At 39.6% G+C, this 26,267-nt stretch overlaps 1 protein-coding gene across 1 annotated transcript in view; it reads left to right on the top strand.

The window, feature by feature from the left end:
• Positions 1 to 25,893, top strand: part of LOC117811836 (sodium/calcium exchanger 1-like) — a 355,950-nt gene extending 330,057 nt beyond the window's left edge. The window contains exons 10-14 of the mRNA XM_034682311.1: positions 6,202 to 6,347; positions 9,385 to 9,484; positions 24,182 to 24,367; positions 24,875 to 24,964; positions 25,811 to 25,893. Of these exons, the coding sequence (XP_034538202.1) occupies positions 6,202 to 6,347; positions 9,385 to 9,484; positions 24,182 to 24,367; positions 24,875 to 24,964; positions 25,811 to 25,893 (605 nt within the window). The remainder of the gene's footprint in view (positions 1 to 6,201; positions 6,348 to 9,384; positions 9,485 to 24,181; positions 24,368 to 24,874; positions 24,965 to 25,810) is intronic.
• Positions 25,894 to 26,267: the final 374 nt, after the last annotated feature.

The raw sequence follows: 26,267 nt of genomic DNA, 5'->3' as shown, positions 1-26,267 counted from the left end.
TGTTTTCTTTATTTTATCAGTTGATTTGCTTTTTATCTAAAACCACTCAACTCCTCTTTCTCAACCTCTTACCTCCTTGTCTACCTCCTTACTTTTTCCATCATCCTCATCCATTATTTCCTTTTCCTTCATCCTTGCCTATTTTATCCCACTTAATTCTCCTCTTTCTCCTTATTTCACTCCTACTTTTTTACCTCTTTCCTCCCATCCTGTCTTACTTCCCCCTCTACGTCCTCCTTTCACTTCTCCTTGCTTTTCTTCACCTCTCCATCTATTATTTACCCACCCTTTTCCTTCATTCATGCCCATTTTATGCCTTATTTCTCCCTCCTCTTCTTTTAATTCTCTTCCTCTTTTCATAAGTTATCATAAGATATTCCTTCCTTCCTCCTCTCCTATGACCTCTTATTCCTTTTCTTCCCTTTCTTCCTTTTCCAGCTTCTTATCTATCACCTCCCTCCTCCTTTATGTCCTCACCTCCTTTTCTTTCTCCTTTCTTTTTTTCCTCTCCTCCCCTGCGGACAGACAAAACTAGTTAAAAGCTCAATTTGTGTTTTCTCCTCTGCTCCTATTCCGTCCCCTCCTGTGGGACTCCCCAAAAGTGTGACGGTGTAACTTTCCCTCCTCTCAGTCCTCCTCCCCCCTCCCCCCTTGTCTCGTCCCCTGCTGTACAGTTTAATCCTGTCAAACGCTGCGTCTCCTCCTCCCCTCTTTCTCTCCTGTCTTCTTTCTCCTTCTATCTGCTCATCTCCTCTTTGACACGGCGCAGAAGTTTCTCCACTCTGCTCCTCCTCTTGTCTTTATGTGATGACAGTTCGCAAAGATGCCTCCCCTCCCCTCTTACTCTCTCCTCATCTTCCTCCGCCTCCTCTGAAGGAACCTAAATCTATCAAACATGACAGGGCGTAAAAATCCCTCTCTCCTCTTTTCTCTCCTCTGTCGATTGTTCTTTCTTTCCTCTTCTTACCACTTCTCCCCTGTCCTCTTTCATCACTTCTGTGTAACTAGGGACTCTATCAAAGCATGACAAGGTGTGAAAGCATTCTCACTACACACACACACACATGCACACACAGGCACGATGCCCCTTGTCAGCACATATCGTCTAATGTTTCATTCGGACAAACAGGCAGACAAGCTTCATGAGGATGAAACTTAATATTTATGAGTTGGGTTCAAGAGATAAATAAGCACCATGACAATTAAAAAGTAGGGGGGGGGGGGGGACAACAATTGAGTGGGACTAATATTTTGAATGGGAATAATATCTTTCTGATTAGATTTAGCATTACTGGTTTGGGTTATAAAGGAAAAGCTACTTTATGTATGATGTGTTTAAAGCGACCGGCTAATGGATGCAGGTTTAGCTTGTTGATGAGGGTATACTTACAAACTTATGTATGCCATATTCAGCTGTATACGGCAGCCCTGAGTTCAACTCAGAACTCTCCTCCTGATACTTCTTGTTTCTATTCAGTCGATAAAAGCAATAGAGGGCCCAAATTATATAATCTTACACCATGGTAACTGTCAGCATAAGTGGTAGTAATTGTTTAAATTGACATTTTCATATTGATTGGCCAAAGACGCAGTGATGATGCAGCAGTCAGGCTTAGAAACTTCTACCTGAATATACTTTTTGGACATTTTATCAACAATTTCTGACATTTTTATAAGACACCTAATGTTTGCCAGGGACATTATTGCCACCATTAAGGAAGCTTTGTAAGCTATTTAACCATCCACCAGCCCTGATGAAATGCCTCCTGAAACTCTTATTGTTTCAGTGTTTGCTGTGCTGCCAGGAGCCAAATCAGATCCCAGTACATGATTTGACACATGTGGGTTAAGTTCATTCTCAACTCAACTCAACTTTATTGTCATTCATTTTGGATAGCTTGTATACAGCTGAACGTAATATTGTTTCTCGCGTGGCATGTGCAAAGCAGTGCAAGTGCAATAAACGAAAGACAAACAATACACTGACAACAAATACAGAATATAAAAACAAGACAAAACAACAACATGAGGACAGACTATAAAGGGCTGACTATATGAGTTAAACTAAACTAAACTAAATATGGATAATGGAGGGAATAGATAAAACAGTAAGTGAGGTAGTGCAGGGTGCAAATGTTGCAATATGTATATGTATATATTGAATAAATAGAGCAGCTAAACTATTGAGTTGAAATAAATAGGCAGTGATAAATAGTTATTAAAAACACAGGAGGCACAGTGGTGGTCATTGTCCAGCATAACGTGGCATGAGTCAAGATTGTCCAGGGTCCATCCCAGTGTGTTGGGCCATTCTGTAGCAAGAGTGGCTGAAGTTAATGCCTCCCAACCTTGTCTTGGATTATAGTTGAAGTTTCTAAGTTCTACATTTCTCCTAACCCTTATTTTACCAAAAAGTTGAATTTTGTAATCAAATTTACTATCAATTCAGACTGGAGACACATAATAAACCGGGGGATGACAGAACAAGAACTACAGAACAGCGATTTGAAGTAAAGATTTGTGCTCATTAGGAGCAGAACCATGAAATGTGGATATCTAACAGAAAAAAAGGAGCATATTAGAGAAGAATGAACCGTAAACTTCATGAAAAATACATAATAATCCTCTTTTTATGGGTAGTAGCAAGCAAAGTAGATGTTAAGTATAAGCAGTGCTCTTAAATGTAAGAAGAACTTTTGGCACTTCTAATACCAGCAAGATGTCACCCATAGTCCACACACTGACTCCTCAGTTCACAGTGAAAACACCAAGGCAGCAGTATTAAATTGACAGCTATGTTACCAAGGTTGCTAACTGAATAAAGTCTTTGCTGTCAGTTCACTGAAACTCATTTGAATTGAAACTGTATCAGCACAGAGGGAAAGAAGGACTTAGAGAGAGAGGCTGAGAGAGAATTAAGAAGACAAATGTGAGGCTTTACTACTGAGAAGCCAAGAGGATGAGATGATGGGAGGTAGATAAAAGGAAAATGAAGATTAAGAAAGAAGGAGAAGGGGTTGGAAAAGTTATGTTACAAAGAGACTCATATTTCAGAACAGCGTACAGGTAGATGTCTTTCTCCTTTTTTGTCTGCATGTTTGAAGGTACAGTATGCTGAGTTAATGAAAGTAAAGAAGAGACAAAGAGCCCAATTTGAAGAAGAAAAGGAATACTCTTTAATTTAGGATTTCCTAGTTCAAAAAATTATTTCTGTGAGTGCCCTGGCTGTTGTATAAAGTTGGATAATATTGAACTGAGCTGCAGAGGAGCAGAGAGAATGAAACCAGAGGGGAGAAAAATCAAAATGATAAACGGTTCAGACAGCGGCTCTGACAGGAAGCAGCATCTTACCCTGAAACACTCAACCTCTGTCAGGTCCACTCACATGCACACACGCACACACACACACACACACACACCCACACTGTCTACACACATAGTGAAGGCCGTAGCTCACAAGGATGTTGCCTGGTCATGTTCTTCCTACACAAGTGTAGGCTGTTAATTGAGTTCATTAAATCACCATTACACAGTGTGTAATGATGGTGGTCTATGTAGGTGTGTGTAAATGATATCAAACTGAGGCTTCGATTCTTGTGTTACTCTTAACCTTTACAACTACAGTCTGATTGAGATATGAATAACAGATGTGCAATATAAATGCCATGCAACAGGACCAGATTTCAAAGATATTGAAATTACGAGTCCTCCAATGAGAGGCACAGCTGACTGCGGGAACACTGCAGCTGTTGGCTAGGAGTAGGGATGGGTACCTTTCACTATTGAACCAATACGGTACCGATACCCGGTACCTTGGAACCGGTACTGGTACTCAACAGTACCAATTTTCTGTACTTTTGTGTGTTTATGTGGTAATAAATGTTAATTCGTTTAATAATACAATCTTAAATTTGTTTAATTTAACATATTTATTTAATTTAACATGAAATGAACAGAAACAGGATTTTATAGGTGATTAGATATATTAGCTGACACGTGCTCGTTGCGTCTAATTGCTCTTTCGGGAGTTTATCAATGAACACACGTGAACGCCTGTGGACGGGGAAAAGTCAGTTCTCCATCTCTTTCTAATAACTGGACACACAACTTACTTGTTGGGCATTCACACACAAAGGAACGGTTATAAACAGGGCAGGTAGTCGGAGCGAGAGAGTCCGTCTCAACTAAGTCCTCCAGCAGCTCTGTCTCGCCGTGAGTGCGCGCCCGTCAGCTGCAGGCTCCGCTTGGCGTGCTACCACACAGTTGCAGAGAACAGAGAGCAGAGACGTCCACCCGATCACTCTCGAACTTTATTACAGGGCAAAAATCGCCTACTCTTCCACTCCCTCACAAGGATGCGTTTAGGTAACGAAACATGGTACCGTTTGATTTTACGTGAATCGGTACTGGGTAGTACCAGCGGAATTCGGTCGGTACCTATAAAAGTACCGAATTCGGTACCCATCCCTAGCTAGGAGGCTCAAAGCCCGCCTCTTTATGTCACAATAACTCGACAGCAGCAATATAGCTGCCGTCAACGATTAGCCTCAAAACAGCTCTTCAGAAACAGATGAGTAACGTCACGGATCCTACGTCCATATTTTATACAGTCTATGATTTTAACTAGTGGATGAAACCCAAAGAATTGTGAAAATACACCAACTTCATCTCAATTGCTGAACTTCAGCCTCTCTGTTACATATTAGTGGTTCAATTTTACTCCAACTTAACATGAATGAAAATGAAGAATGCTACCTACTGCAAAATATATAATTGTGAGCCTGCTCCCAACTTCAAAACATCAATGCCACTTTTCAAACATGCTAATATATAAACATGTTGTCTAATTCATTATATCGGTTTTAATGAAAGATGCCAGAAAAAGCAAAACTCCAGCTAACTAACAACTCCTTAACTTGTGTCTGTTGTACCCTGAATTGTTTGGATGCTCTGATAAATGACTACAACAATCATGGACGCCATTTACAGCAAAAGTCTGTTTTAAGTAGGGTTATGAAGACCAAACTATTTGGGGCACGGTTGATGTAGGTGGAGAGAGCTAGCAGCTTTAAGCTGTTAGTAGAGGCACTGGGGTAGCTGGTAGGTTCAGAGAGTTGACATGATGACAGGGTGGAGATTTCCACACAGCAGTGTTATTCTACAATACTTAACAAGGACTGAACAATGCCAGGTCCCAATAGTTTCATATTCCCTTATCATATAAGAGCAGTAGAACGTAACCTGCACCAACTGATGAGAGTCCTTTTTCTGTCAGAGTATAAAACATGGAGTTTTTAAGTGTAACACCCCCTATCCAATACCAACAAAAACAGGAACCACCACAGATTTTGACAGTTACATCATGAAAACAATGTTTAGAGTTGAGCCTTTTCACTGGCTTTTAACAAGTTATTAATTTAAGCTGAAGAAAACCAGCTGCCTTTTATTTTTTCTTTTAGCAATCATTAGAAAGGCATTGAGCATAGGTCAACAACACAAACATAATATTCCTTCCCTTTAAGGGTCACTGGATTTACAGAGCAGGTTTTAATGAAACATGTAATTCAATTTCAGAATCTGATTGACTGATCTGAACTTTAACAATGTGGCGCATGAGCCGCAGTAAAAGTCTGACGAAAACTCTCCTGGCTCTAAATTTGCATGGATGTGTGACTGAGCTGTAAGGCCCATGCTGTAACTAAATTGAGGGGAACAAATGACCAATGAGCTGATGCAGACCCACAATGCACTTATAATGGATGGCAATATCATGGGTAACCGTCTCCCCATGGAAAATTTGATCACAGTCTTTCTCTCTTTGTCTGTCTTTGTGGTTCTTCCTCTCTCTCTCTCTCTTCCTCTCTCTCTCTCTCTCTCTCTCTCTCTCTTTCTCTCTCTCTCTCTCTCTCTCTTTTCTCTCTCTGAAATACTGACACACACTATAAGGAAATGAAGGGAGAAGAAAAAAGAAGAAAGAGTTGGTTATTAAAAACAAAGGGACAGGGATGATGGAATGATGAAGAAGTGGACTTGTATCATTAAGTGCCACTGTAACAGTTCAAACCTCACTCTATAGATGAGATGACTGTTGTTTGAGGACATGTATCATTAAGAAACAAGTAAAAAGTAAGTCTACAATCCCTGCTACAGTCTAGTTCTAACATGCCCATTCATTGTTGTTGTTGTTTTTTGTGTTTCCAGAGGAAGATCAGAAGGAGACAGAGGAAGAAGAAGAGCCTCTGGCAGGGAAAGATGAAGAGGAAAGGCGCATCGCTGAGATGGGCCGTCCCATGCTGGGAGACCACGTGAAACTGGAGATCATCATAGAGGAATCATATGAGTTCAAGGTAACAGATGAAGAAATGTTGCCTCTTTTTCACCCATTCTTACTCTTAATTGATAGCTGCAGTAGAAAAGCTATCTGGTGAAGCTCTCTGCTCAGTTTCACTCAAAGACACTTTGACACACGGACAAAAGAGCGGACCTTTGGGTAAGTATAGTCTTGCTTTACCAAACTCGGCATTAAGCAGACAGAAAACACTTATGGTCTTATGATTGCATCTGGTCCCATTTTTATCTGATTTAAACAATTCAGCCCCCGCTTATTCAAACAACCTTACACACAATAGTAGAACAATTAAATTAGATTATTGTTAAGATGATTAGCACTCAGTTTGATTTCTGTCTTAATCCAAATCCCCAGAAACATAGCTGCGGGTGTCACACTCAGCTTTGAGCAATAGGATTATTAATTACACAAAGGTAATTATTTCTAAGACAGTTGATTCACAGTAGTAAACATTATAAATCACTGCCAGGGATGGAAACACCAAGACACAGAAAAATCAATAATCTTAAAGCTTTGACTCTTTTATAGATGGTTTTAATTACAGTAGTCACTTCACTTTGTATATCAAAAACATGGATACACACACACATATATAGGCACACAAAATCACCTACCTCACATACACACGCACTACAGGAAATAATCGTGTAATCAGTGTTCAAGTCATTCTATGGCTCTGTCTCCCACGCAGATTCTTAAGGCAGCAAAGATGCAATCACCATCCATGTTGCATTTTGTGTGTGTGTGTTTTTATTTCTTTACTAATGCATGTTCCCTGCTGCCTCTCCACCCACACCCTCACTCGAGACAGACTGTTAATAACGCCCAGTAATAGCTCGCCACTTGACATGACGCTATAGTTTGTCAAGTAGTTTTTTACATTAAACTATGGTTGTGTGTGTGTGTGTGTGTGTGGGTATGAATCCATATGGTCATCTGAAGTACTGCTCATGGGCAGTTAGTGGAGTAAAACACTGAGAGTATCTTACATAACAGACCAGAGGATGAACAAATACAGTTGCATTAACTGAAAGTTAGCTCAGCAGTTCAAAGATTCAGTAATGATCTTGTCTTGCACAAATGTGAGTCATGTCTTCATAGAATCTCACCCTAATGTATTTTAACAATCAAATGTGTCACTCATTGTAAGCCTTTGCTGTGGTGTTAAGAGAAGGGGTTTTCTTCACTGTGCTGCAAAATCACCTTGTCTGACACTTACCAACTTACAGTGTTTACATGCATTTAATGCAATTACTTTGAACAAATTGTTATTCTTTTTGCTAATGGTTTTGTTTGCTTTTGTGGGTCCAGCCATCACTGCTAATTTCAGTCTGTTTCCTACCCAGTTGAAAACGCCTCATAGGAGCTTTAATGAAAGGAACAAGGAATATTTGACAGCTGGATTTGTTGTCAGTCCTGTTTGTCTCTTTGAAAAAATAAACGACTCAATAGAAAACATTTTTTTTATCTTATATGTGCCCTTAAACATCTTCAAATCTTAAACATTTTCATTTTGAATTCTAAAAATCTGCTTTAATCCACCCTAAGGGTTCCACATATGCACAGACACATAAACACAGATGCATCCAGAGCATGTCTTTCAGTCCATCTCAGTCTGAAGTGACGATCTGAGGGCTGAAAAGAGAAGAAGGCAAGGGGGGTAAAAATAACTGCATCACAAATTAGAGAAAAGTGGTAACAAAAACCTTGCTGAGTATGGTAAGATGAACACTTCACATACAATAGGTGGAGTAAAGCTGGTTATGAATGTGTGTATGTGTGTGCATGTGTGTGTCCGCTGCAGCAGTGAGGCACTATTTACACCCCTAAGCTCCATTCAACACAATTAGCATCCCTGTTTTCCTCTGAAGTGCTGAGAAAAGGAGCGAGCAATCCCCACTGCTGTGCTAATTAGTGTGTAATGTGTGTGCAAGGAGGCATATGTGGTATGTGTGTGTTATCTCTACGTAGTAGTTTCTTCTTTTCTGAAAAAAGAAACGGAGAAATATAAATATGAGGAATAAAGGAAAAGAAAAGGAGGGAGGCATGAAGAAAACAGGAAAGCCATTAACCAAAAACTGAAGAGGGCACAGTGAGAGCGGAGGTCCCTCCCAGGAGAAAGAACGATACAGTTTTCAGTTATTGAAGGACATAAAAGGCATACTTTTTTTTTTCAACCAAGAAAAAAATCTTGCTGTGATATCTCTACATAAGAGGGAAGTATTGTAACTTTAATTAACTACATTAACCCAATAATGCAAGTTACTTTTTGGCTTAAAGAAGTAAAAGTTAATCACGAATCTGCTACCTGTCGCTTGCGTGTCTGTATCTGTGTTTACCTGCTGTTCAGAAACAATCTCATGCAACAAGTTTTATTGAAACCAACTATAGGGAGAAGGGGGGATGCTTTTTGAGGTAGAATATAAGGCACAAGTAGAGGCATTGACTTGAAATATTTGTATTCATTTGAGGATACTATAAGAGTCATGGTATGAGAATAAACCCAGTCAAATTTAAAAACTTGAATGGGCATCAGTTCAAGGTTGAGTGTGACTGTCCTTCATGGACTTTGTGGGACTTCAGCTGGGTGTAGAGGCCAATTCTGGACCCATTTATCTTGGTGCACTGTGGAACGGAGAGTGCAGTGGTGGTGTTAGAAACCGTTACCCTCAACCCAACCAAAACTGTATGTGTCAAATAGGATGGTGCTGCCTAAAAAAACTAATGGAGTCTTATGTAACAGACCCTTATAAGAAGTTTTTTTTTACACAACTATGAATTGTGACCACATCATGAACCCTATATTTTGCTACCTAATATGAACAGACTTCTCCATTATCTCTCGCTCTTTTTTACCACTTCTTTAAAATGCTGAAACTTTTGAGCTCTCTCTGAAAGGATTCTGCCAGTTTCATCTTTGAAAGATGAAAGCAATCAAACACATTTCTAAAACTGGTCATTGTATTAATTCAAATGTATGCTTTTGCAAAATGATGTATTGCATCTTAACTGATCATTTTCATTGCTATTTATAGAACACAGTGGATAAGCTGATAAAGAAGACCAACCTGGCTCTGCTGGTTGGAACCAACAGCTGGAGAGACCAGTTCATAGAGGCCATCACTGTGAGCGCAGGTAAGACCACTGAAAAGGTTTGTATGTTTGTGTATGTGTGCAGTGTGTGTGTTATTCATGTAACACTTCATGCTTTTGAATTTTAGTGGAGTCATCTGAGGTCGTTTTCGGGGCAGATGTGTGTGTGTGGGTTGTGTTAGATATAAAATCTTTTTAGTGTGTAACAGCTGCAGTTTTATGGTCTCTGGGTTCAACGTGGTCAGCTGCTTTGTGTGTTCTAACGGTCAATATAACCAAAAATATCACAAATCTCATCTTGAATGTGTGAGGCCCATTGCATCAAACGCTGGCTGAGTGTGTGTATAATGAGGTGATTTCATGGTTCCATTGAGTTCAGTGTGTTCTAGTGTGTGTGTGTGTGTGCATCTGTGTGTATCTATGTTTTTAATGGTTCCTGGAAAATGGACTGGCTTAGTTCGATGGTTTGGGCAGACAAACATTGACCAGATGGGTGATAATGTTTAGAGCAATTGTAGGAGCAAGTGTGTGTGTGTGTGTGTGTGTGTGTGTGTGTGTGTGTGTGTGTGTGTGTGTGTGTGTGTGTGTGTGTGTGTGTGTGTGTGTGTGTGTGTGTGTGTGTGTGTGTGTGTGTGTGTGGTGCGTGCGTGTGTGCGTGTGTGTGTGTGTGTGTTTGTGTGTAAGGGGGAGGGAGTTTCTCAGAAGAACAAGGATGTGTGTTAAATTGGGAGCAGGAGTTTCAGAAGAAAGGATAAATATTTAACAGTAAAAAGACATGATGGTGTATTTTTACCATGAAAAAGGGAGAAAAAGAATATACATAAGAAGGGTAAGAGAATTCTGCAGTAATAAAGACTATCGATTATTCAAAGATTTTCAGGGAGAGAGACACAGAACATATGAAGTGTGAAACAGCAATTCAAAAAACGTGCTGTTGGAAATGAAAATGCATGCATAAAGACGAACAGAATAAAAGGAGGCATGTAAGGGCAAAGTAGCACTTGGAAAATAAAAGAGAGGCATCTTTTCTATTTCACTGCAGAATATTCCCAGTTCAATGGTTAGTAGTGGCAACTTGCCCTCTGGAGGCAGCACAATATTACTGCAGCTCATCAGAAGTTTCTGCCACGGAATTCATGCAACAGGCAAACCATGAGGAGTTTTGTTGAAAGCAAATCTCTCCTTCTCTTTTTCTGGATTTGCTTTAGATGTCAAAGATTCTGTGGTTTGGGCTGTGTTTCTGTTCGTTTCATGCTCCAACACTTCCTGTGTAGATTTACCTGGCACAATAACTCAAAAAAAAAAAGTATTCATAGCAGCATTAAAGCTTTTGTAACCTTTTCCATAGTACACCTTGGTGTAGCTTAGTAACCTAGGCTGGTCATATTTTTAAACCCCAAACCTAGGACCCACTAAGGGTGATTGCACACTCATGCTAGCAATTAATGCATTTTCATCACCTTGGAGACAATCAATTTAGAGCTTAGCAGAACTCCTAAGCACATCTATCTATCAACATGAAAACATAAACGGGAAATTTTAACTGCTGGTTGCTTTATGAAGGAAGAAGGAAGCTCCTGTTGCGCTTTTAAAAAAGATAGACGTACTCATCAGCCTGACAGTTCAGCGTTAACATAATGACAGTTCCAGTCGGTAGAACTTTTGCCTTTTGCTAATAGGTAAGCTAGAACCTTAACACGTTGATGATATCCTTGCTGTGAACATGGTAAAACTTCAACTAACTAAAAGATAAAGTTCGATATTTTGTATATAGCTTAGAGGACAGCTGGCAACCTGTAAGAGTAGCTAGGTTGAAAGCCTGGAGAACAGTTAGCCTCTATCTGAAAGTATGAAAAAGAGCTAACAGTATTGAATTAGCAGCAGAGACTTCTAGAAGCTTCTTCTGCTGTCCAGGAAAGTGTCAGGCACATACAGTAGACTATGCTGTCTTACCACTGTAAGATTTTGTTCAATTAATTTGCCTATTGATATGAAGCAAACAAGATACAATGTGTTAGTAACTTTGGAGCAGCTGCTGACTAGATAACTGTTGCCTCAGCTTAGTGCTAGAACAGACAAAACTAAGCTTTTCTCACTTAACATTATTCTTTCTTTGTGTTATAAATCTGAACTTGACTTTAGGTTTAAAAGTGTGATAATGTGGGTGGAGGTTATTTACAGAACTGCACATATGTAGGATTGTACAGTTTAGGATGCACGGTCGCATGTCTTCAACTTAGCACTTTTGTTGCTTCTGACTTGCTTATCAAGGAATATTTTTGATTTTAGTTTTGTGTTTATTTAAGGTGATAATATTGCTGTAAATGAATTGTTTGAGGGAAAATTGAATTGGCTATAGCTGCAGCTTTCTTGAATGCGGGTTTCTTTTTAAGCACTGTTTGTCTATAGCCTGTTCAATCACTTAAGTGCCTTCAAATAACTTTATCCTGTGTGCGTGTGCGTGTGCGTGTGCGTGTGTGTATGCGTGTGCATGTGTGGTTGTTTGTACTTTAGTTAGCCGGCCTGTCAGCCAGCCTTTGTTGGCAAGCTGATGCCATTAATGAAAAGGCCTGTCTTCACTCTCTTATCTGGGATTAGCTTGTCTGGGCCGACAGAGTGCTTTGTGGCGTGTTGTGTGTTTGTGTGTGTGTGTGTGTGTGTGTGTGTGTGTGTGTGTGTGTGTGTGTGTGTGTGCGCGCATGTGCGTGTTAAACAGAGAGCTGGTAAAAAGGTAGGGAGTGTAGTTTCCATGAAAGAGACTCACACACCGTTTCCCTCTCTCTCTCACACACACACACACACACACACACATAGACATATGGCTTCATCAAAAAGTAGTCACACAGCAATTGAGATTTCTGGGGTTCCAATAGCCTTGTACACTTCAATGGATGAACTATAGCACAATACAAGCACACACAAATACACACAGCCACACACGTTTACAAGCCAAATCATATTCAGAGCCAGATCAAACTGGAGAGAGATTTCTGGGCCTTTAACCCTGAAGCTGATTGGATTTCAGGGGTTCAAAGTGTCTGAGAGCTGATTGGACACTGGCAGATCAAACTGGCTGCTGACTGGGTAAACAGTCATTCAGCTGCAAAAGGACTGATTAGGGTAGAAAGACATTGCTAGCACGCTTCTCTGCTGTTTTTGCTGAGTGATAAAGGGAACAAGAGCATGGAGGAAGTAGAGAGAATACAATAGGAAACAAAGAAAAAAGATGAGAAAGATCAGGTGCATGCTGAGGGAAGAGGAGAGAATGGTGATGGTACAATAGAGTATGTCCAGTCTTTTGTGTAGAATGAAAATAGTTATGAATTATGTGATGTGGATTTTCAGAACATACTGATAACCATACAGCAAAGACAAGATGGTGAAACACATGTTCTGTTGGGTTAGGCAGCAAATTAAAATGTTTTTTTAACCTAAATATAATCTTTTGGCATTCAGTTTATTCATATATAATGTGTGCAAATGTTTAACAATAGGTGTCCAGTACTTAGTCTGTATACAATTCTGATGCTCCATGATGGTAGTCGCCATTTTGTAAATGCTAACTGACCCTAATTTTCAGTTAGTCTAGACACAGGTAAAGAGGTGGAACTGAGGCAGCCTTATAGCCCCCTGGCAAACAGCTACAGTGTGCCCACCTGTCAGTCTTGACCTTAAAGTTAGAGTACTGCAAATATACGCATAACTCTGAGCCTTAGTATTATCTTCAGAAATCAACCTCTACACTGCATTTCCAAATAGAGTAGATGAGTCCCAACCACAAGTCCTTTTCTTTAACCAGGCTGCTAACATGTTTATTTCTGCTGTAAAGTTGCACATTTTTAATATGGGACTTAACAGGGATTCTTTGGCTTTTGTAACCAGCCTCTAGTGGACACTTTGGAAACTGCATTTTTTTTGCACTTATTCCTAGCTTCATTTTTCTACACCAGAGGTTGCTGCATTAACTATGCAGTGAACTTTTAACATATTTCTATTGACATAATAGATTTATATCTTTATTTTTTTTACAGCATCCTTAAAACTGTGAGAATGATTTGTTGAGTCTACATTTGTGGTTTTCCTAGCGTTTTCCTCAAGCTAAGTCCTAGACCCTGGTTAGTCCAGTGTAATGTCATTAACAACAAGGACATTTTTACAAAGCAGATGACGTTATGTTAGGTTTATTCCTGGATAAACTTAATAATTGCGTAGTTAACTTCAAAGGATGCAAAGAACAACTCACTCTCCTTCTGATTCAACAGGTTATAGTTCAAATCATTTATAAAGTACCATGGAGCACCTGTTTTATCCGCTGCGACGCATAGAGTCCGTGCAAGTGATATGAGTTCTGTTATTTAGCTGATGATTTAACTAGGATCTGTTTTCTTTGCCTTGTTTGAGCTGTGATCGTGGTTTGCACTACAGTTCTCCACCAGCTGGACTGGAGTTTAAACTACAGCTCTAATTTCAGATGTGGGCTGATAGCCTGTCTGATAGAAAGTGGAACCAAAGGTGAAACTTTTGAAACTTTGAAACTTTTCTGTTGGAAAGATTTTTCTTTTATCTAAAATATGTATTTTTCCAGGAGAATTAGTTTTTCCTCAGTTCGGACTTAAATGCTGAACAGTTGAAGTGCTGCTAAAGACGGTTATTAATGAGGCGTATCAAATATAGCTAATATAGGTATATAAATATCTGATGATTTAAATTTTTATATTTAATCATTTCTTAACTTTGTTCAAAAAGGTAGATTAAAGTCCAGCTGTGCTGTGTGCAGGTTGCACGCTTTGACCTCAATTTATGAACAGCCAGGTACATTTAACTTCCCACCACTTAAATCATCTAGTTTTATCTGGTTGAAAACTTATTAGCACAGATAAAGGTGTATTCAATCGATTCAGATGGATTGAACTTTCACTAAAGCCCCAACCCTATTACTATCTGCTCTCCTTCATTTCTCTACTTCACTTTTCCCCATTAACTGCACTGCTGCGGTTTCCATTCCTCACACGCTCCCTCCTTGCTGCCCCCACTTACTTACCATACAGAGGAGGGAGGTCAAAGACTCATGATTTCTCCTGTGGAATACAAATGTGTAGATCCCATGATGAGGGAATGAGGCCGTGACACAGGGCAAGGCTGAGGTCACCTGCTCTGTGCTGGGGTTGATATCTTTCCAGTCAAGCCCCGAGGAAAACCTTGTGTGGGTTGAAACTTGTGATTTTTTTTTTTCATAGTATATCCTAAACCAATATCTCTTACATCTTTGACTTTGGTATGTGTGCAGCTTCACTTTCTTCCCACTCTAGACTTGGATGTGTTTGTTTCTCCTTTATGGATGGTGTGTGGATTGATGGATGGATGGGTGGGTGTGTGGAGGCTGGAGATAAAGGAAGAAGAAGGGTTGATGGTAGAGCAGAAAAAGAAAGAAAGGGTATGGTGGAACTAAGATAAAAGAACAGAAATAGACTAATATTTCTGTTTTGATTTCCTAAAGGGGAAAAAGTAGGAGAGAAATACAGTAGGGAGAAAAGAAGGAGGGATAAAAAGCAGAAAGTAACAAACAGGTTTATGTTAAAGGGAGAAGGAAAAGGGAATGTAAAGTGATTTATTTTTGAAGGATGATTAAAAATAGTGTAACAACAAAAAGTAAATATGCTCAAAGGTCACAGCAGCGCCTGATACTGCCTGAAGGCAAGAAAATAAAACATGAATAAGTTGAATAAGGAAAAAAGAAATACCATAAAGGACGGACCAAAAATAAAAACAACCACTTATCTCAAACATCTGTTCTAAGAGATCATGTGAACTACACACACACTTTGTACAAACCGACAACACACTGACACACAACTGCACATCCTTACAAGATAAGCCCAAATTGAGACATGCTGTAACTTTGCCAACTGATCCTCTCAAACAGACACCGCTGGTTCAAGCATTTGAACAAGTCCAGTGTGGCTGTGTCTAATACAGCGGTGGATTTGATACACACTGATAAGCCAGCTTCATCTAATCTCATCTCTTCCTCCCTCTCTCCCTCTCCCTCTCTCTCTATTTTTGGCTCAGTTTCTTACCCTCCCTCCCTCTATTATCCTGCCCAGCTCTGTCTTATCTCCTCTCTAACATATTAGATTCAAATCAAGATTAAAAGGCTTTAAAGGAACCTCAAATACTGCTCCTTCTTGATCGGAGACATTTAGGATTTCTCTCTTATCTTTCCCTTCCATCTGAAGTGATAGATCAACATCTTTATATGTAGGAAGTCTTCTGGCCTAAAATATGGCAAAAATAAGTTGTTATCTGTTTATCAGCCAATTTAGGAGGGAAAGACTGCCGAATTGGAGCAGCTTTATTACTAAGATGGCGGCCATGAAAAGGCATTTAAACTCTGCCAAGATTTAACCTTTAGGTCAGTACATCACAGTACCAATTTGGCACTTACATCGTTGTGCATGTGTGTACACACGTGTGTACACACGCGTGCACACACACGCGTGCACACAAAATACCGCAGAGCCCATGACATTCATCTCAAAGCAAGAAACCTGCATTTAGCCAGCCATTACAGCCTCCAGAAATGTCACTGTGCTGGTGTTGTGTGAGTGAACACTGACCTGTTTCCCCTTGTGTGTATGTTTTTGTGTTTGCCGTGTAGCTAATGGAGAATTCTTTCCCCAGATAAGCTAACACAGAGAGACTGTGTGTGTGTGCGTGTGACAAGCCTCAAAAGGTGCCATTTGGTGAGCAGCTGGAGTGTTGTGATACTGAATCCTTAATGCATTTGATATCATATACATGTTGTTCTTCAACAGCAGTGTTTTCTCATAAATGTGCATTATCGATAAGGCTATGTGCTGCAAGACTTATTGTGGCTGTGATAATTCCTCCAGTCTCTTTGGGCTGGAGAGCAATTCTTTTCAGAGGTAATATACTGTAGAAGACCAGAGTAGGTTTTCAGGTTCAGACTACACAATATTTGCATCCTCCAAGGTGGTCACTGTCTTTGTCTGCTGGACATGGCAGATAACAAGCTTGAGAGTTACCAGTCTTAGGCTGTTTTCAAAACCGCCTACTATACTAGCAGTATGTACTGATTTGGCCAAAATCCAGTATGTAGTGAGTAGTATGTGAACAAGAGCAAAATCTGCAGTATGCCAAAACTCCCCGGATGTGTACTGATTCGGGAAAATTTCACAGTGTGCATCAGACCAGTCTGCCTTGCGTACTGTTTCCCACAATGCACAGCGCTTGTTCTGCTTTTTCTTTTTCCTTCTTTTTTGACGGGAGGACATCTGTTTTTGGATGCTGTGAAAGTTATTAAATTACATATAAACCACTTCCGGTAATACCTACTGCCTACTACATTAGTAAGTAGTATGTAGCAGGCTGTTTCAAAAACGGCCTTAGTCTCCTAGCTTTGCAATGAAAGATGCGGTCAGTCTCTATGATGTCTTTCATTGGTCTCTCCACCAATTAGTTTTAAGTGCTTGTACCTGATCAAAAAAAGGACTGAATATTTTGTCCTGCCAGTGAAGGGGCCAAGTTACAAAGTAGTCACATTTGGGCCAAAGAAATAAAAACATGGCACACACGAATGGCAACTTTATTAAAATTTCCAATATAGGACATGGAGTCTTGCTCTTTTATTTATTAATATTATCTATATGGGATCCCTTTTAGTTATTAGTGCAATAACAACTATTCGCCCTGGAGTCCATACAAAACAAGTCAAGACAACAGACAAGATCAAATAATGGGTATGACAATAGAAATCATCAGAAAAAGAGACAGAATTTTGCTGTTGTTTGTTGTGACGACACTGAACAGTACGACAGGTCTCTAAATCAAACTACATGTCACATAGTCACAACAGTTTGTTCTTTTTGCTCTGATTTATGTCCAAGTGTTCATTTTTCAGAGAAGCATGAATTTATTTGTGCTAAATGAAGTGTACTTGACATCATGATTGACATCTCTGTTGACAAATGCCCCTACCGCAGTGATTTTTACAGGATTAGAAAAGCAGAGAAGGAATGACAAGAGTTATCATAATGAGAGACAACATAACGACTGATGTGCTATGTCAGCACCAGTCGTGATAGCATTTTGGATTAATTTTTTTTCTGAATGGGAGGCAATGTAGGCGTGTCTTCCATGTTTATATGCAATCAGTGGCTGTGACATGTTTTCTCTAGAGTGTGAATGAATATAATCCCCTGTGGAACTGTAGTACAGAGCTCAGAACAAATTTCCCTGCAGGGACATAAAAGTATGTTTTATCTTGGTACAGTATTGAGTACCAACTTTATAGTACTGCAGCAGTTTAAACACCAAGGATGCACAACAACATGTCCTTGTTTGATGAATATATGCCTGTTAGAATATTCTTTTTTGAGAGCGCAGCCACAAACAAAGGGACAACAAGATAGAAGGACAAAAAATCAATGAAAAGGAAATCAAGGAAGAAAGAAGGAAAGAGAGTGAGGGAGTGAAAGTGAAAGAAGGAAAAAGAGATTGATGTACAGCTGGTCCACACACTCCACTGCTCTCTAATTACTGAGTCCACACAGTGTTATTCATCAACTGCTCCACCATGTGGGTGTGTAATTTATGGACTTACTATACGTCTACATGTCCATATTGAAAGAGAAGGTAGGTGTTCAAGGGAAAACATTGAAAAGAAAAATACAGAGGGACTGGCCTTGTGGCATTCAAGTTTCTCAAACATCAGTCTTGGCAATAAATATACCCTGGATATTTAAGGGAGACTCTGTGCGTGTGCGTGTGTGTGTGTATAAGTGCTACATGTATTTAATGTTATTCCCGTTGCTAAAATTCCACCTTTGAGATGTTTTTTGTTTTTCATGTAAAAAAAGAAAGACAAACGTTACTCTATTTGGCCAAATGTGACAAATGTTTCGAACGCTTCAACAGGATTCACAAAATATTTTGCCTTTTCAGTCACCCACATTGCATCGTGGTTCACATCTCCAACTGTCTGCCTTCCCTCTTCACTCTAATTTGCATTCTTTGGACAGTGCATGACAATGAATGGTTGACTCACTCAGTGGCTCATTATTTAATTGACTTGTTTAATGACTGACCAGTTGGCTTGTCAAAAGATATGCTGCTGGCTCATTCACTGATGGACTGTTTGTGACAGCTGCTATCAACAGAGGAGACATAAGACAATTTCCAAGCACTTTCGAGGATGTTATGTAAGCTTAAGACCTTGCTGGACAGAAACAGCACAGACTGGACTGCACAAAAAAAGCTTTCATCTTAGTTGAAAGATCTGTGAAAGAAATGTGACTGCTTATTATTTTGAGTATAGCATTTATATTTGTGTTCCTTGAATATAAAAATCAGAGTCAACAAACACCTTAACGACACTCAAACTGTGGCTGCATTTGAAGATGCATTGATGAATGACAGGCTCTCAACATCTAATGTGTGTCTGATATTTCCCAGAGTGTACTGGCTGTGATATTCTGTTGGCATTCAGTCTGTCGCAGATGTGTGAGTGTTTTCAAATGTTACTTATAGCCTTTATACAAGCCACACTCCTTATTGCTTACAATGTGTTCTTGATTTACGAAGTGTGTGTCCTTTCTCTCTCTCTCTGTGTGTGTGTGTGTGTGTGTGTCTGTGTGTGTGTGTGTGTGTGTGTGTGTGTGTGTGTGTGTGTGTGTGTGTGTGTGTGTGTGTGTGTGTGTGTGTGTGTTGATGTGTTGATGTGTTGATGTGTGTGTGGTATGTGTACTTTACACAACAAAAGATAGCTGAAGTTCAGCCTTGCATGAATTATCCAGTCTCTCTTTCTTTCATAATTGAAAGCAATTGATGGATATTTTCACAAGAACTCTGCTCATGGACTTGTGTGTCTATCCTCTGTGTGCATGTGTATATGTACGAAGGCAGTGATGGAAGTGATTCGTATACTCCCCTGAGCTTAGACCATATCACTTTGAGCACACAGTGGTATACGTCACTTGGCTAGAGGCACACAGAGATGAGCTACAGTCCACATCTGCGATGGCCTATGAGAACGCAGCTTCTAGGCACGCTCAGTAAGCAGCAGGAGATAACACACACCCAACAACTCTAGGTGTCCAGACAGAGTTCTGGTATGTGTGTGCGTTTCAGATTTGGTAGGTTTTGATGTTGGCTACATTAGCATTCTTTTGAATGTTTACAGAAACGCCTGAGTGAGCACATGCCAGTTTAGCATGAGCTACTAACCAATGAGGAGCTAAATTTGAAATCTATTGTCGCTTGAGAGACAATTTCTTTCCCGTTTTTCTTCATTTTTTTCACAGGGCTCTAACAAAGATGTCTAATCTCTCTCTCACACACTGAAGCGAGGTGTGTGTCGGTGGCATTTAGAAAGTGACAGAAGGTTGTAGAGGGATGAGGGAGATTTAAAGGGATGAAGCCAGAGAGTGACAGAGAATATTCAATTATATTAAAGCTATATCAGCAAAATGTGTTCAAGGATGAAAAGCGTGTGTTAGAAGGAGTGGGGGAGAAAAAAAAAGAATTACTTTTGGATAACCACTTTATCAGTATGACGCCTAACTGAGCATGGAAATAAGAAACGTGCAGAGAGGAGAGTGTGAATGAAAGGCATAGAGAGAAGAAATGAGGCTGATGGAGAAGGATGGATGAGAAAGCAGAGGAATAAAACTTACAAAGAAGGAATTTGAGAGAGATGTTCATGTTTCAGTCGTACCAAAGACAAGCACGGAAGTGTTTATAGAGCCTAAAATACACAACAATGATAATGCTTGGTTAATCAGGTCATCAGATAAAAATTCACGCTTAATCTTACTATTAAGCAGAGTTTCACTACACTAAACTGAACTAAAGAAAACATTGTATCTACCCAAGCTTTTGAAGGTTTCATGTCATTGTTGGTTTGAACGCAACAACCCATTGTTAGCTCAATTATTAGCTCTAATCTCCTCTAGATCGGGCAGGTTATGCTCTGTACACAGTAAAATTGGCACATGGCGCTAGCCTCAAGGGCTGGTTAATTAAAAGAAGTCTTGCTCTTTGTACACCAATAATCCATCTTCCAAAAAGAAACACAAATGTGCCGTGCATGAATTTAGAATCCCCTTTAATTAAAACAAACCTGCTCACATCCAGGCACTGGCTGTTGGTAGTGTGTCATCACAAACCAAAGCAATTGATTATTAATGAAGATCTGCAAATTGGGAGTTTAAGAAGTAATGCCACACGAGGCATTAGCTACAACTCACCTTGAGTGTAGTGAAGACTAGGGATGGGTGGTGTACCAGTTTAAATACCATCACCAGTGTCACCTTGTGCCACAACCGTAGACTGTCCAATGTGTGCCGATAGAGAAATTAGCTACGTAGAGCCAAGCAGTTTTTTGAACCAGGCTGTAAACATGTTTATTAATGTTGCAAAGATCATCTTTTTTGAATTGGTGTCTATGTGGTTTCCAGTGTTTCTGCAGCCGGTCTCAAGCGGATTCTCAATGAATTACAGTTTATAACACTTCAGCATGGGCTTCATATTTAGAGACCTGAGGTTGCCGCTTGGCCACAACAAGGATTTTACTGGTTTTAACGTGTTTTGGTTTTTGTATACCTATGTTTGACTTTTGTGCACAAAAAACAGAGATTAACTTCACCCAACACCGAATTGTAAATCTCAAAAACATGTTTCATATTAACAACCCCAGGTCAGGTAGCTGTGACTCAGTCGGGAGTAGTAAGATAGTCGTATTGACAGAAGACACTGGAGGATTATCTGGACAAATATTTGGTTACAACAAGCCCTGAAACTGATCACGACCCGCCTGACTATTGGGGGTGGCAAATTGGACCCTAAATTGGACCTCAAATGATCTCGTGGCTGCAACAACCAACATTGCAGTTTTCACAAATATGCTTGCATGACACCAACACCCACACCAGGTTACACAGGGAAGAAAGGAAAGTGACCAAAGAGAGAGTGAAAGACTGGTACAAGAACAAATACAATTATTAGCAGCAGGCCAAAATGGTTCCATTCAGCTAGATCAGACTGTGTGGGAGGGGAGAAAAACAGCTGGAAGTAAACACCAGCACAACTTAGGTGGTGCTGTTTTATAATTTATGTCTGTGTGTGTGTGTGTGTTTGTGTGTGTGTGTGTGTGTGTGTGTGTGTGTGTGTGTGTGTGTGTGTGTGTGTGTGTGTGTGTGTGTGTGTGTGTGTGTGTGTGTGTGTGTGTGTGTGTGTGTGTGTGTGTGTGTGTGTGTGTGTCCAAATCATAAAAGTGGATGAGACTAATTGCTCCCTGTACAGTGACCTTCCTCTGCTCATTTATAGTTCATGATTTGATTTGTACCAAGTGCTCAGCCTGAAAAGGAAGCATTTGTTTTTAATTACATTAAACGAGGTACATGGCCCCTTTAGGAAACTATTGACCCCATCAGAGTACATTTATCTTTGTGTTAACCCATGTTAATGTAAAGTAATTGCACACTGGATCTGGTTCGTGACTTGTGCTTAATGACTTAAATATTAGGCTGTCTGGTAAAATGATATGTACAAGAGAAGGTCAGGACTCAAAGTGTCTGCAGCTGTGCTGAATTTGTGGAAACTGCTCATTTGTTGTGGGTTCCTCATAGTTAAAAGTTGAGCCAAGGCATCTTTTTAATAGACAATGACTTTTTTATTATCTGTTATGACTCTTATGGCAAGGCTGGATTTGGATGCAACCAAAAATGTGTGTTTATCACTCACTGAATGTGGCTCTTCTGGGCCTCTGGTATCAAAATTTTCCCATCCACAATAAAAGTTTTAATTAAGCAGCTTGAAAGCTTGCTAGCATCCATTCTATTTGTGGGGGTTTTGTTGTTTTGTTTTTTGAAATATTGTATACTTCAATACTTCAAAAATTGTATTTTTATACTGAAACACTTTTGGGGTTTTTTTTTATCTGCTAAGGCTTTAAAAATAACTGGTTTAAACTATCAGATATTCAACCCAACAACATATTGAGAATGGAGTCACATCAAGTTTTTTTTACTCTCAAAGATCTTTTAGTATGAAATATGTTCATAAAGAGAAAACATGAATTGCATGAAATTGTCTCTTATGAAGAAAAACAGTGGCTGTGGAAGAATAGTACTCTCCATCTGAGCTCACTTTACACTGCGGGCAGTTTTTGTGTAGTTGTTTTGAGTAGTTTAATGCACCAACAGCTATTTAAGAGGTTATTAGCATTCAGTGAGTAAATGTCACAGATGAAATCAATAAGAGACAATAGCTTTCACTGGGACTTACTCAGTCAGCATTGATCAGAAGGTAGCCGAGTTTAAATATTCATTTGATTCATTTATAAAGCGTAGCAGGGAACTACACAGAGGAGGGTGTTTTAACTGTGTGTGTGTGTGTGTGTGTGTGTGTGTGTGTGTGTGTGTGTGTGTGTGTGTGTGTGTTTGTGTTTGTGTTTGTGTGCGTGTTCAGGTTTCAGGTTTTAACTAGTCAGGAGAGCTAACACACAAACACAAGCAAACACCACAGATCAGTCGTAGTCCTTTTCCTGAGGCAACACACACACACACACACACATACACACACACACACACACACACACACACACACACACACACACACACACACACACACATACCTCTTTCTATACTCACATAGAGTTGATCTTGTAAGAGTTGATCTGTCTGTCTGCTGGGGTGAAAGAAAGACAGACAGAGGGACAGGCAGGCAGGCAGAGTGCTTTTACGTGTTGCTCTTGAGGTGTCTTGGGTGAGTCATGGTCTAGATGATAGCTTGCCCTTTCTTCCCCACCAAAGCTACCTTCATTCTGTTTTACAAAAATAAAATGACAAACATCAGCTTTATTTTGAAAGTCAAATTAATGTGTCCAAATTCATGGAGATAAGTTTGTGGCATCAATGCTAACCATCGAAGCCTTTTTAACCTAATTTAGCATTACTCACTGTTTTTTCTTTGTTGTTGTTTTTTAGTCCGGTTATTTGGCTGTTTTTCTTAAAATTCAATTTTTTTAGCAGATTACAGACTGTATTTTCATAAAAAGCTTTTTAATAGAATTTAAACCAGAAAATGTTTCCAGGTTAGATCTAATATGAAAATGGTTTATAATCATGTAATTACACATTAGTTAACCGTAATGAAATACTTTTTTAAAATGAAACCAAAAGTACTAACCATAGGTCATTAAGTTACATTACATGTATGACAATGTCATCTCCTCTCATACCGGAAAATCTTTACTTCATATTTAAGTTAAAACTGTCTAGCATTGCCAGACTCCAGTTGCAACCCCCTAAATATGTGAATGATATCTGAAGTTCAAATTAGTGATTCCTTGATTTGATCTGATCCGATTTCATTTGATTTAATCTGATCTGATTGTATCTGATGACTTTCTACTTGGTTCAGCGTTATATAAAACTGTCAAAAAGGAGCCACATCTGTTCTCATTTTTCTGCCCATGATTTTCAGACAGTATACTTTCCTGTAAAATGGTTTATTTATGGACATACAATGACGGGAAAATCCTGAGTTCCTGCAAAAAGCATCACCTGAGTTACTATTTTTGAGTTTCAAGCCTGTAGGCATTTTGTGTTTCCCTTGAAACTCAAATTGCAGGTGTGAATGTTCAGAACTGACCCCTGGTTGTTGGAAGCCATGCTGCCTTCCTCTGTAACCTTTTTTCTCTTCACTCTCTTTCCCCAGGTGAGGATGACGATGATGAGGAGTGTGGGGAGGAGAAGCTGCCATCATGTTTTGACTACGTCATGCACTTCCTCACGGTGTTCTGGAAGGTTCTGTTCGCCTTCGTCCCACCCACAGACTACTGGAGTGGCTGGGCCTGCTTTGTTGTCTCCATCTGTATGATCGGACTGCTCACCGCTGTCATTGGTATGATGACCACACCATGAAATAAATGTATCAGAGCTCACTGCAGCAAGGCAGTGAATGAAGTCTGTTTTTATTGTATCATTTATTTATTAGTACTACAATGGGCCAAGTTAAAGGTATGCTGCACTACAGAGTCTAAGACAAATATCCCAACAGCAACAATCAAGGGTACTATATTGCATCGTATCATACCTTGTTGTATGGTATCGTACTTTATTGTAACATAATGCATAGTATCGTATCCATTGGTGTCATCTTGTATCATACCGTATCATATCAACAATATTGAGTGAAAAAAGGAAACCTTCAGTATCATGATCATTATATTTTACGAGTTAAATAAGAGTGTAAGAAATTTGGTGTTGATCCTCATCAGACACCATTAGACTGGTATATATTTCTAAAAGGAAATGTAGCCCTTGGGAAAGAACCTTTCAGAAAGTGTGCTTTGTTGGAAGTAGTATAAAGTGCACCTGGGATGACAATGTTTCTTTCATGTCATTTTAGGGGACCTGGCCTCTCATTTTGGCTGCACAGTGGGTCTGAAAGACTCAGTCACAGCAGTTGTGTTTGTTGCATTGGGAACCTCTGTACCAGGTAAGTTTTTCTATTAGTTGTTATACAGTAAAGTTTGTTAGCTCTGGTCAAACACTACTTCTGTATTAGTTGTATATATATAATTTCCCTTTGTTGGACTTTCCTCAAGCTTTAATGACAGACCTCTCTCTCCAACACATTTGACATTTAGCTTCATTAGCCCCTCATAAGCTTAAATACCCAGAGCTCTTCAATTTAGGAATATATTTGTATTCATCAATGATCCCGTTCAGGGAGTGCCTGACATTTGCTATTCCTTGCTTCCCTTTTCATTGCTACAAGCTTCAGTCCTTGCATTTCTTTAACAGATTGTGTCCCTACTGTACTGATAACTGTCTTTTGAAAGGCCACATCAAAGTGTGCCCTTCCATGAAACAAACAAAAAATAATCTGTATTAACTTTACATGGTGACAGGCTTTGTTACAAATGCAGAATGTGACTTCTCAGTAATGTGTGCACACAAATAATGTTTGGGATTATACGTTGTCATTTTATCAATTAATTAGGCACAAAGGTTTTAGACACAGAATTAAAAGGTTCAGGTTTGAATTTACATTAAATCAAAAATAATATTCAACAATTTGCTTTTGTCATCATAAAAGCATGCAATTTTAAGTGTCATACTACTTGTAAGGCTTTGCAAATACAGAACTATGTCTTTAATATTTTAATACACATTTTATTTTATTTTATGTGAATATGTTAAACTTTCAAAGGATATACAATTATAATAATGCATACTATTTATCTTCTATTCTTAACTGTGAAACTGAGGGGTATTTAACAAAGACTGCCCCAGTAGCACCCAGTCTCTCAGTGTGTCCTTATATGTGGTCCCCCGTTAGAGTGTTATGATGCAGTCTGCCGACAGCAACATGTATCATCCTCTAAACCTGAAGAACTACCAACGACGGCAACGGCTGGCTAAATTTGTTTTAACCTTGGCCTCTGTCTTCTGCCTCTGCACACACACACACACACACACACACACACACACACACACACACAAATGAACACGAGGCACATGTGGACACACAGCACATGCTTGAATTGTAACTATATTACATGCAGAGCGATAAACAACTGCAGCAAGTGTAATTACATTGACAAACAGACCCACGTTCATGCACAAGGCTGACAATACAGCCTGAAATAGGTTTTGCAGGTACACACAAATACGGCCACACACACACATGCACATGCACCTATACCATGACCACCATGTGTTATTAGCATAGGGCTATCTGTCATGTCTGGCTCAGGCGGTCTCTGTCCTCCCATTTAGGGGGCTCAAGGGTAAAA

Source organism: Notolabrus celidotus, chromosome 4, assembly GCF_009762535.1.
Source record: "Notolabrus celidotus isolate fNotCel1 chromosome 4, fNotCel1.pri, whole genome shotgun sequence".
Taxonomy (NCBI): Eukaryota; Metazoa; Chordata; class Actinopteri; order Labriformes; family Labridae; genus Notolabrus; species Notolabrus celidotus.
The sequence above is the reverse complement of the archived record's forward strand: the minus strand, read 5'-3'. Positions and strand labels throughout refer to the sequence as shown.